Source organism: Python bivittatus, unplaced genomic scaffold, assembly GCF_059951505.1.
Source record: "Python bivittatus isolate LINGU-HERP-01145 unplaced genomic scaffold, Pbiv_v1 ctg000180_np1212, whole genome shotgun sequence".
NCBI classification, from domain to species: Eukaryota; Metazoa; Chordata; class Lepidosauria; order Squamata; family Pythonidae; genus Python; species Python bivittatus.
The window spans coordinates 6,131,430-6,143,819 of record NW_028277047.1 but is presented as its reverse complement, the minus strand read 5'-3'; the positions used below and the strand labels follow the sequence as shown (position 1 = coordinate 6,143,819).

Genomic DNA, 12,390 nt, shown 5'->3' with positions numbered 1-12,390 from the left:
CCCCAACCCATCTGGGGAAAAAATGATTTACTGTGCTTCATTTATTGAGTAACAGGTAGTCCTCGCTTAATGACCACAATAAGGACTGGAAAATTAGTCATTAAGTGGGTGGTCGTTAAGTGAGACATCACATGACTGCACCCGATTTTATGACCTTTTTTGCAGTGGTCATTAAAGTGAATCACCATGGTCATTAAGTGAATCATGTGGTTTCCCCATTGACTTTGCTTCTTGGAAGCCCCCTGGAAAGCTTGCAAATGGCAATCACATGACCCCAGGATGCTGCAACTGTCGTAAGTGCAAGCTGGTTGCCAAGCGCATAAATTTTGATCACATGACCATGGGGGCGCTGTGACGGTCATAATTTCAGGCACTGGTCGTAAGTAACTTTTTAGCGCTGTTGTAACTTTGGATGGTCGCTGAACAAACGGTCGTTAAGCGAGGACTCCCTGTAGTCATTGTCCTGGCGCACTGAGTCTTTTGGGAGCACAGACCCAGCATATTTTGCAAAGGCTGAAGGCAGCTCTCCAACCAGAAGTGGCCAAGGTAATCATCTTTGCGTTTCATTTAAACGTCATCACCTTTAGTGGCTTCATCCCCAGCAATTCTTCAAAGTGTGTCTTGTTATCCATCAAGGGGTGCCAGATGAAGGGTGCCTTTGTCAGCTCCTCAGAAGCACAAAGCTGACCGCTTTTAGAAGCAGGACATTGAGTTAGCTGGGAGAACTACTGTATGGCCTCCTTCGGCTGAACTCTAGGGAGACGTTGGACTTTCTAGCTGCAGTTGTCAACCTGAGCCAACAGAGGGCAGTGCTTTAATTGCTGTTTTCCCCTTTTTCAAAGTTCAAAGCTACTCAGCAGAACCATGTACATATTGTGCCCTCTAGTGGCTCAGGCTGGCAGTTGCAGCTGAAAAGGCAACGAAGGGACGTACTGTAGAGCAGCGTTTCTCAATCTTAGCAACTTTAAGGTGTGGACTTCAACTCCCAGAATTCCCCAGCCAGCCATGCTGGCTGGGGAATTCTGGGAGTTGAAGTCCACACATCTTAAAGTTGCCAAGGTTGAGAAATGCTGCTGTAGAGCAACTGATGTCCTCTGATGGTCCAGCTATTGAGTAGTTTTTTAACAATTGATTTTTGAGCTTCCCAACTCCTTTAACAAGAATCACTGATCTAAAACCTGTTTAAAAAGCATGCGAATCTTTCCCCCAAAAGTTTGATAATAGGATTTGTTCCCCTTCCTTTAAAAAAAAAGACTTCAAAATTGTCTTTCAATAGCTGTTTCTCCAATAATGGGGATGGAGTTTCCAATATTTTCTGCCTAAGCAACCAATTCCATTGTTTTTCGTTCTGCATCTGGGAATCATCTATTTATAATACTGTATATTTGAAAAGAGAAATGATGTTCTTGGATTTTTTGGGCTAAATAAATGCAAAATTTTATTTATCCTGGGAGCAATGAGCTTTTTTTCCCCAAAGGCTGTTGAAGGAGTAATATCTTCTACTGGTGAGTTTGGTAGACCAGACAGTGCATTTAATATACATTTCCTTTTACGTCCAACATTAACCTACTGTCTGTTACTCCATTAAGTGTCCAGCAATTTTTATCTTATGAAAGAGCTCCAATTACCCACTCTAGACCTTAAGAATCTTTTATTTTGTCCTTCCATTTTTATACAGATGATTAAAAACCTTCACCTCTTGCTCCTCTCGATAAGAGTTACAATCATTGCTTACTTTGTTATTTGATCCATGCTGAATTACTCTGTGTTCTTAATATTGTATTTTATCATCCATGCACACTTGGAAGCCCTGGTCTTAGGGACATTCTTATGAAATGTGCAGAAAATGAAGCCATCAAATCCTTTTGCATATTCTCTCCAGGCGAAAAATGAAGCAAAACTCTTTGGAGAACTACTTATACAGTTCAAAAGATCTATTTGCCTTTTGAATCAAAAGATAAAGTATATGATTCATTGAGCAATATATCTAAATTAAACAGAATCCCTGGGCAATGCTGTTTTTGTTCCTCTTGCAATTTCACTTGCTGGAGCGGGATTACGGATTTGGAATTGGTCCGATGACTGAATTTTACCAGTTCTTTCAATTCGTGAAAGTTTCGCTCACAGTGTGGTTGCCCTGAGACAATCTTAGGAAAGAAATCTTAGCAAAACTTGCCGTTCTTCCAAGGAGGGAATCGGGGATCTTTTTTAATAAAAGGTATATTAAATCCTTGCAGCCGTTAAGATGTATAATGCTGATTCAGCATATTTTGGAGGTTATCACACAGTATTATAAAAATATCTTATTAAAGTTCGCTAAACTTTAGTAGGATGATGTTCATGATGATATTTTTATTTTGCCTTTTATATATTTTGGTCAACTCATGGTGAACATACCTCTTTTGCCTCCTATTTTCCCCACAACAACAACCCTGTGAGGTTGCAATGCGATTACAACTTTTAAAATCTGTTCCACTTTAGAAAGAGTCATTTTCCAATATGTCTGGGCTTTACAATCCAAGTAAGAAAGAAAAAATCCAATCTGCTGGTTACACTCCCAATATTTTTTAGGAAAAAAAAAGTATTTTTGGCAATCAAGACTGGGTATATAGCAGCAGTAAACCCAATTCTCTTTGAGTATTATATTCAGAGAATCTCTGATTCCCTCTTCGGAAGAACAGTTACCTAAATTGTGGAAATATTCCTTGATATCTAGAATGATGTCATTTAAAAAGCAAATCTGACGTAGAATTTAATTCTAATTAGAAGCAAAAACTAATCTGACAACTATGAATTGTAACTGATTCATTTTGTAATTTTTCTTAATATCAAGGGCCTGTCGTATAAGAGTCATAATAGTATCTTTCTATTACTACACCCATAATGGATGTTTTTTTAATTACTGTGAACTTTTGCTTTGAATACAGTTAAATGTATACGTTGATCGGGATTCAATATGCTTTGAAATCAGAGGTCTTCAAGTTTGGATAAATTCATTTTTGCTGCAGAATGGGTGAGGAATCCTGAAGGAGAGAGACTTTTGCAAGGGACCGTTATTGACCTATCTGCAAATGCCAGACTCGCAAATTAACGCTCTCCATTAAAAACTGAAGGATTTGGTAGGTTGGGTGGAAGTTGGAGCCTGGGAGCCGCATTTCTAAAGGCTGCCACATCCAAAAGGAGAAAGATTTAAGCGCAGAAAATCTTTGCTTTTAAGTTTGCAACGGAGCTCTCCGGTTGCCATGGGAACAAGCGTCGTCTCGGCCGCGCAGGGGAACCTTCCCGACATGCCGCGCGCCTTGACGTCCGCGGGTTCCGGGGTTGCTAGGGGGAACGGGCGCCATTTAACAACGGGACAAGGCGAGTCCTCCCAGGATGCAGAGCGCCGTTGACCTCCCTGACTCCAAGATGGCGGCGCCCAGCGGGGCTGAGGGAGCTGCTTGAGGGAGTCCGAGGTGAGCGGTTGGAGGGAAGGGCGCGGCGGGGCGGCGGCGAAGGATGGGGGGGGCGAGACTCGGAAAAGGGGGGCGGGGAGGGAGGAGGTGGTTGGGAGGCCGCTTTGGACCAGGTTGGGTTCTCCTCCGGGTCTTTCCGTGTCACAGAAATGGCTTCCCCAGTTCCTGCTCTTCGGTTACCCGGCGAGGCTGGGAATTGCGCTTGGTTGCAGGAAAGAAACGGTGGGGGTAAAAAGTGTCTCCACACACGTGTGAGCTACGTTCAATACCGTGATAATGAGTCCTCCATTAGGGGGAGATGGGCGGGGATAAATTTAATAAATAAACAAACATCCCCCCGTGTTCTAATACAGTACAATACAATAATCTATACACATGTGCGCGCGCACACAAAAACACATATATATTACAATATGATGAATCCACTAACAGAGCTAGGTTTGCACGTGTGCTAAGTCGTCAAAACAACTAAGCCAGGTTAACTGTAATGAAGTTTAGTATGCTGTGGGGAAACAGTCCTCAGGACGTACCTCCCCATTGAGCTACAGGCAACCCAAACATGCCGGATTTGCTGATCATGCTGAGGTATAAACCCAGCCTGGTGCCCTCCCAAAGGTGTTGGGTGACGATCCTCCTAATTTCTGGGCGTTGTGATCCTACGTCTCTGGAAGAAACCGGGTTGGGGAAGGCTGGACTGTGATATCGAAAGCCAGAGGTAGGACTGCAGACAAGGCTGCGTGCATGCAGAGCGGGTATTCTGTTGCTGGATGATGAGTTTTTATTGGAAAACCTATTTCCCTCTGATGCAGGGCCGTGATTTGGCAGCAGTTTGCCATAGTCAGCAGAGAAGGTGCTCTTCTGCTCCCTGTGCCGTATAACTGGAGGTGCTGGAAAGGAAAGGCCCAACATTTTCTGCGTGCAACGCAAGTATTCTAACTGAGGTCTTCTGGGTGTGCTTTTAGAGCTCTCTCTTGGCATCCATTCAGTTCCCTCTCCCAGTTGACTTTTTATATTTTTAAATAAGCGCTTTAATTTTTGAACAAACATGGAAAGCTGGCATGCTGGAAAAGCAACCTCAGCATAATCGTAATTGCCGAGAATGCCTCTGGGTCTCAAGTGGACCCCATAATTTTCTTAGAAAATCAACATGACAAATGGCAAGTGGAAACCCCCTTGCCTGCCCCCCCCCAAAGAACAAGCATTAAATTGGGTAAGTAGGAACTTTCTTTGGGAACAAAGAACAGCAGAGACCATTCTGATCAATCAATCTTTTGAAAATGGAGTCATCCCCCAGGATAGCATCTGCAAGAGATTTTTAACATTCCAAAGGTTCCGGACCCCTCCTCTAACTGATATGCTTAGGACCCTCCCCAGGCCACAGGTAATGCACTCAGACTGCGTGTCCATCTAGCTGAGTTCACTTGTTTGGATTGACAGTGTTTCCTCAATTTGGGGGGCAACCCCCCCCCCAATCCATTTAACACAATGAATGTAACGCTTGTTCTGGTAAACTTGCTACTATGACTGCTACCTTTTTCCTTGTTTAGTTCGTTAGTTCTGTTCTTGATGATTTCATGGACACATCTGAGTTGCTTTCTTGGCAATAACTGCAGTTTGCCATTGCTTTTTCCGGGATGTTGTTTGATTTCCCAGTCTGTATGTACAGCTCTGGGTTTTCCTGCTGGTGTCCCATCCAAATCCTAACTACATTCAATCCTGCTGAGCTTCTGAGACCAGATAACATTGGTTGAATGCTGCCATCTGCTGAGACCAGAACAAATAATTCTTGGCCTCCCCAATTATATCTTGCAATCTCTCAAGGATCTATGAATCTTTCTCCCTGTTATTTCCATCTCAGACACTCTGTATCATATTTGCTGTGTCTTCCTTGTGTAAGTTTATCCGTTCTGAGGTTCCATTCATCCCACATTCCCTTTTCAGTTAATCTCTTTCTAATCTAGGTCTGTGCAGAATCCAAACCACCATGTCTAAGCTTGCCCAAGCTAGCAAAATGATGAAGGGAACCGGTGGAGGTGTGATCCGGTCAATCATCAGAGCTGGACAGGCCGTTCCAGGTCCACCTCTAGGACCTCTTCTTGGACAGGTAACCAAAAGAGAAAGACAGGGTGGCAAAGTTAGGTTAACTTTATAAGGATAGCATCTGAGGCTAGATCAGCAAGACAGAAGTTAGATAAGCAAATTTCATTGTGAAATGGCCACAAATTGGGATATGAATCAAGTTCTTTGTTTTTTTTTCTCCAGCTGAATCAAGCCTATAGCCAAGGCTATATTATACCTTTTGTTTTTCAGTTGTTAAGTCGTGTCCGACTCTTCGTGACCCCATGAACCATATTGCGCCAGGCCTTCCTGTCCTTCACAGCCTCCCTGAGTTTGCTCAGTTTCATGCTCATTGCTTCAGTGATGCTATCTAACCATCTCATCCTCTGCCGTCCTCTTCTCCTTTTGCCTTCAATCTTTCCCAGCATCAGGGTCTTCTCCAAAGAGATCTCTCTTCGCATTAGGTGACCAAAATATCTGAGCTTGAGCTTCATTATCGATCCTTCCAATGAGCAATCAGGGTTGATTTCCTTTAAGATTGACTGGTTTGATCTCCTAGCAGTCCAGGGGACTCTTAAGAGTCTTCTCCAGCACCACAATTCAAAGGCATCAATTCTTCGGCGCTCAGCCTTCCTTATGGTCCACCTATCACAGCCATACATTGCTAGCCATGCATAAATGAAAGAACTTATAGGCAGGGCTCACATAACTCACTAAATATTTCTTAAGGAAAACACACATGCTGTGTTCGCATAATATGGTGTGCCTCAAAAATAAACGTTATTCTGGTTTAACATGATGACTTTATTTATGCAATCTGCTAAGGCAATGGACGGGTATCCACAAAACGTAGAATCCACAAACTACCCATCTACATTTTAGCCTAGTCTAGTGTGATGTACACACCCAGCCTTTTGGGGGAGGAGAGGGCAGTAATTCCGCCCTTGTTTCTGGAAACTGATCTGATTTTTTTTTCCTAATTTTTTTTTCTGTGCCCACCTCCTGTGGCACTGAGCTCTAAAGATTAAGATGGCTGTTTCTGGAATATTGTTGCTGGGCTTTTGTGGTTTTGTGGAGTTGTTTTGTTAGGGTTGGATTTTGGATTTGTGGATCTGGGAGTAATTACAATGGCCTTTGGCCTTTGGACACCCATAGTCTGGGTGCTGCTGTGCATTACAACACTTCAAGTAGTGGCAAATAAGCAAATTCCTCCATGGAAGGAGGAGGGGACACACTGATCATCCCTGAGGAGCAGCAGACCCCTGTGGATAACCAGAGTAGCTGCAGTAACGCTGTCCAGCCACAACAGTAGATAGAACTAGGGCTAGGTCACCATACACCTAGTTGATTCAGCAAGATGCAGGGTATAACCACCAGCAGGCCATAGTAAGAGAGAAGACCACCAGGCATTTGACGCATAGGGGCAATATTTTTAACCACCATTCCCACAGATTGGCTGAGATCTCCATCAAGAAGCCCAGTCCTGCCACAAAGAGATCCCTGGGTGGCAGATCTTCATTCCTGGAGCTGGCTGATGATCATCAGCTTGATGACTCGAAAAATTGTGTAAAGTCAGGGTTTTGTTTTTTAAATAAAAATAAGGAATTGTTAAAGGCACTGGGCATGTTTAGAAAGGAGAAGAGAAGATTCCTGGGAGTCAGAATAGCCGTCTCGGGTACCTGAAGAACTGTGGTGTAGAAGTCAGGTCAGAATCATTCAGATTTGTTTCAGAATTCAGGACAAGGAGCAGAGGTTTAAATGACAAGGAGATTTTGGTTGGACTTCAGGAAAAAGTCCTAATGGTAGGAGTTGTTCAGCAATGGGACACACTGTTTCTAGAGGTGCCAGACTCTCTTTCATTGGAGGCGTTTAAGCAACGGTTAGATCCCATTGGCTGGTTTCTACCCCCCCCCCATCAAATTCAACAGGGTGATCGAGCTTCAAATCTCCTCTATTAAACAATGTCATCTGGTGGGATCTAGGAGATGTGCCTTCTTGCTCACAGCACCTTCCCTCTGGAACAGTCTCTCCCTGAGATCCAGAGAGCCCGATCCTCCTGGCCTTCCAGGAAGCTGTGAAGTTCTAGTTCTTCACCTAGACACTGGGCTGGGATGTTACCTGAGCCCAGTGTAAGTGTAGCTGTGTTTTGAGTTTGTTATAGGGCCCAGCTATTGTATTATGTCTATTTTCAGTCAGTTTATATTTGTGTTTTAAGGTTTTATGTTATTTATTTCTGAGTTGTTGTTGGCTGCCCAGGGTTGTGCATTTAAGATGAGCCAGCCATATAAATTCTCTAAATAAAATAGTAGTGGGTTTTTATACCAGGCAAGGGGTGGACAAGCTAATCTCCAAGATCCCTCCCAGTTTTTACATTCTTTGAGTCTTGTGATTTTAAACACTCTGCTGAATTCTCCAATGTTCATTTGGATAAGGGTATGTAGGTTAATGCTAAATAACCTCTGGAATGATCTGTGAGAAACACAAGCTGCTTTTTCTGCTAGAAAGTTGCCAGAACCCTGATCTATGTCGGGTAGATGGAGAATCAGAGAATCATTGGCTGTATTCACGTAACATGTTTCAGTAGTTATTTTTATGTGGTATGCACTTAGGCATAAGCACAGTACAGCCAGACTGCAGTAAAAATCAGAACATGGTATAAATAAGCCAGTTTGGTGTAGTGGTGAAGGTGCTGGCTTAGAATCTAGGAGAATGTGAGTTCTAGGCCTCCCTTAGGCATGAAAGCTGGCTGGGTGACTTTGGGCCAGTCCCTCTCTCTCAGCCCAGCCCACCTCACAGGGTTGTTGTGGGGAAAATAGGAGACAGGAGTGTTAGGCATGTTCACCGCCTTGAGTTGACCCCTCTCTCCCTCTCCCTCTCCCTCTCCCTCTCCCTCTCTAAAAATGAATTAAAAGGCAATATTAAAATCTTATATCCATTGTAATCAATTTAACAATAATTATCCAATCCCAGCACAACCATAATGTGAACTGGTATTGGGTACTGCAAACAGAATAGTTCTTTCATTTTCAAAAAGGACCTCAAAAAGAAGCATTTTAATGTCATTTAAAAACCTCATGAGATTGAACTCTCAATGTAACTCGAGGAGGAAATGATTCCAAAGAGTAGGAGCAAGTTTAAGATACTATAGACTTCACCAGTTTTCTGGCTTCGCACAACAATGTAAGCTCCCCATAAATCAAGCAAGGTTTAAATTAACCCCTCTGAATGCAAGGATTAGGTCTTTCACTGAGAAGTGTGTTCTTTGCACCAGCCTGTGGAACTGGGAAGGGATATTGAGGTCAGGAAATCCAGCAGAGAGCTGAATTAAATCTTTCCCAACAGACATAGTCACCCACTGAAGAAGAGCCAACAGCTTCTCTTGATAACTGGTTCCGCCGTCAAACTGCTCTGTTAAGAAGTTTTTCCTAACATTCAAGTGGAACCTGTCTTGGGTAACTTAAGACCTTTATTCAGAATATCTCCCATATTCTGAGTAAATAGAGAATAGATTGTCAGCATTTGTGGCACCCCTCCAGGTATTTGAACAGAGCTGGCCCTCTTAAACACTTGTTAATTTAGCCTAAATGTACTGGGTTCCCTCTGTCCCTTGACGTCAAGGACTTTGTTTCAGTCCCCAGTCACTCCTTGTTCCCTTAATCTGCTCCTGTTTTTTCTGAATTTTCTTAAAAATATAGTACCCAGAACATGTGCAACATGGAGTTCAATTAGTACAGAGATGTTATAGCTTCTGGGGAAAAAATTAAGATCCTGGGTTGTTGAGGTTTTAAACTGACTAAATACACCTCCTCTGTCTCTCCCCACAAATAGTACGGTATTCCCATTGGACAGTTCTGCAAGGATTTCAATGAGCGGACAAAGGACTTCATACCAGGCATCCCGCTACCCACACGTATTGACATCAAGGTGAAAAGAGAACTTCCTTTCTTAATTTCAAACAGTTTTTCGAGCTGGAGGGGCTGGGGTGGAAGTCCCAGAATTTGTAGTCAACATTCAGAAGCCACCAGGTCAGGAGCAGGTCTGGAACTGCCCCAGAGATCATCTGCTCTTTCAAACATTTTGCATGCTATACACTTGAATTCTGGGCTCATGAGGGGTGCAGCTTCTTTTAAAGGATTCCAAGTGACAAGCTGTGGGTTCCTGCATTCCTTTTTTTTTTTAATTGAGCACTTTGAAGAACATATATAAACAAGTACCGGCAAGAACGTGAAGAAAAAGAATAAAAGAATGTAACACCAATAAGTCAGGGATTTAAAAATGCCATGGAGGCGATAACTTTCCAAAACATCAATTAGTAATAAATCATTAGATATATTCTAATTATATAGAATAATAAGGAACTAAGAATTGCAACTGAACATGTAAAATAGCAGCTTTCCTCCACAGCAAAGAGCAGTGAGTACTTTATTTTCTGTTCTGACCAAATGCTTTGATTGTGCATGAGCAGGAAAAATCTTCCACGTATAGTATTGTCGTTAGGTAAGGATAAAAGCCCAACATTATATTAAAGAGAATACAAAAACAAAACTTTTTATAATGTATTAAAACGTTGATGTATTACATTTCTCAATTTATATTTTAATATAATCCCAGCATTCTCCTTTTTCCATTTTTATTATTTGCTGTAGTCCGACAGGTCCTATGAACTTCAGATAAACAAGCCAACGACCACCTATTTTTTACTTTCGGCAGCTGGCCTAGAAAAGGGAGCTTCATCTCCTGGTAAGAGAAGAGACGAGAGAGGAGAATCCAGGAGACTTGGAGCAGGGAGGATGGGTGAAGGGAACAGAGCAGGCAATAGGGCTGGGTGCGGAACACATGCCCAAATAGAAGGTTTGTGTCAGCCCTTCGAGGTAGTTCATACAAGAAGCACAGTCCACAAGTACTAACACTGCCTTTAATGTAAGTTACAGTAACAGAATCTTGCAAGTCTGAAAGTACTTCTCCCGTCCCTTACATTTGCACTTCTGAGAAGTAGGGAGGGTCTCTTTTGAGATGCATTCTTCACCCCCATCCTCTTTGGGTGTCGTTTATCAGACTATTGGATAGGCTGCGGCTCTTCCTCCTGTCTCCCAAAGTTATTCTTATACCCCATTACAGTTTGAAACCTAGCTGCTCTGGATTTGCAACGTACCTGGTGTGATCAAGTCACTGACAAATCATCAGCAAGCAAGATCCTTGTGACACCAGTAGATTTGGGTGGATGTTTTCAAGCTCCCCATACTATTGAAGGGGTGGAGTTTAGTCCAGGGGCAGAAAGTAGACTTAAGACCCAGCACCAGATTTTTTGAATGATCTGCAGTCCTTCCACACACGTCCCTTTTCTTTGGGGGAAAATGATTTCCTTTATCAGTGGGCTTTGATTAAATTTAATGGGGTTACCAAGTAGCGTGACAGGCACTTTAGTGACAGGAAAGAGGAAGACTGGGAGAGACTGGAAAATGCTGTTTGTTTAGAACACCGTGTTCTTCCATTATCTGGAAATGGATAGCCAGTTCTCCTGATGCCTCCAAGGCAATGAAGAAAGTTCTACCCTAGCGAAGATAAATTGCGTTCTAAAAGCTAACATTTTTTGCCAAGGTTTCCATAACTGAATCCCTTTTTCTTTTTAAGAAATCGGGTGAGAGGCATCCCTGGGACAACCTTGCTCTTAGGTGTAATCGGCTGCCCAAAGCATCCCAGCTCAGTTCAGCAACCAGGCAGCAGGTCGGGGTTGCTTTGGGCTTTAACACCATCCCCATCCTCCGTAGGACATGAGGTAGCCGGGATGCTGACTCTGAAGCACCTGTATGAAATTGCTCTGGTGAAATCCCAGGACACCGCATTTGTGCTCCGTGACATGCCACTAGAGACGGTCATCAAGACCCTGATTGGAAGCGCCCGATCGTTGGGAATCAAAGTGGTGAAAGAGTGAGTATCAAGAGGAGCAGCCATGAACAGAAGTGAGCTCTCTTTCCCTGGTGCATTTTCCCAGGGTGGGGGAGACCAGGATTCTGAGAGAGGAGAAAGACATCCTGCTACCTGGGGCTGCTTCCCAGGAACCTTGTTGGGAAAGTGAATGGGAAAAGTGGCAGGGCAGTTCTGAGGTGCATCAAGCAACCAGTGAAAGAGGGGTTTTAAGCGGCTGCAAATCTCTGTTCTTCTCTCCCCCTGGTTAGATTAAACGCAGAAGAATATGGAGTCTTCCTGAAGGAGCGCGAAGAAAAGTTGGCGGCCGAGGCTGAAGCCAGAGCAGCTGAACGGGTAGCAAAGAAAAAGGAGAGCGTGACGGCTTCTACAGCGGCCTGAGAGGCAGACCCCTTGGAAAGGTGATGCTCTAAACAAGGATCTTGCCCCATCCCCTCGTGGCATGGGAGTTGAAGTTTGCACAGAGTCCAGCTGGCTGAAGAAGAGAAGAAATGCTCAAAGGCAGGAGACTTCGGGCTGCCAAACTGAGTTGCTGTGTAATTCTTGTCAGACCCTTTTAAATTAATCATGGCAAACTAAAATCTGTGTTGGTCATTGAGATTCCTGAGTTCTGCCTTTCAAGAGCATAGGACAAAGCTCACATCTGTCTGTTAATCAGAAGAATAAACCTGTTGGATGTTAATTTTCAAGAGATTTTTATCCCTTCTCTCTCAGCAAAGAACACAACAAAAATTCGGTTCCTGCCAAAATGAATGCAGAGACTGATCATGGAAAGCCTGTGTGGTAAAACATATTAAAAATTCCAAGCAAAACTTTCAAATCAATGGTCATAGAAACTTAGACATATCTGTCCCAGGGAAGCGGAAAAGGTAAACCTAAATCAGCTGGTGAGATTTTTTGACTCTTATTTCAGCAAAAGAAGCAACAATTACCCCCTCTATGTTCTATGGTA

The 12,390-nt window shown here is 43.3% G+C and overlaps 1 protein-coding gene across 1 annotated transcript; it reads left to right on the top strand.

Moving 5' to 3' along the window:
- Positions 1–3,330: 3,330 nt before the first annotated feature.
- MRPL11 (mitochondrial ribosomal protein L11) lies at positions 3,331–12,120 on the top strand. The gene is made up of 7 exons (XM_007442911.4): positions 3,331–3,455; positions 4,265–4,378; positions 5,417–5,559; positions 9,342–9,437; positions 10,160–10,253; positions 11,282–11,441; positions 11,690–12,120. Exons 3-7 carry the CDS (start codon positions 5,440–5,442, stop codon positions 11,817–11,819), a joined length of 600 nt encoding a protein of 199 aa, XP_007442973.1. The 5' UTR covers positions 3,331–3,455; positions 4,265–4,378; positions 5,417–5,439; the 3' UTR covers positions 11,820–12,120.
- Positions 12,121–12,390: the final 270 nt, after the last annotated feature.

Coding starts and splice junctions, on each gene's coding strand:
- MRPL11 (XM_007442911.4), top strand. CDS start 5,440: ATGTCTAAGCTTGCCCAAGCTAGCAAAATGATGAAGGGAACCGGTGGA. Junction 5,560..9,341: donor TAGGACCTCTTCTTGGACAG/GTAACCAAAAGA, acceptor CCCCACAAATAG/TACGGTATTCCCATTGGACA. Junction 9,438..10,159: donor CCACACGTATTGACATCAAG/GTGAAAAGAGAA, acceptor TATTTGCTGTAG/TCCGACAGGTCCTATGAACT.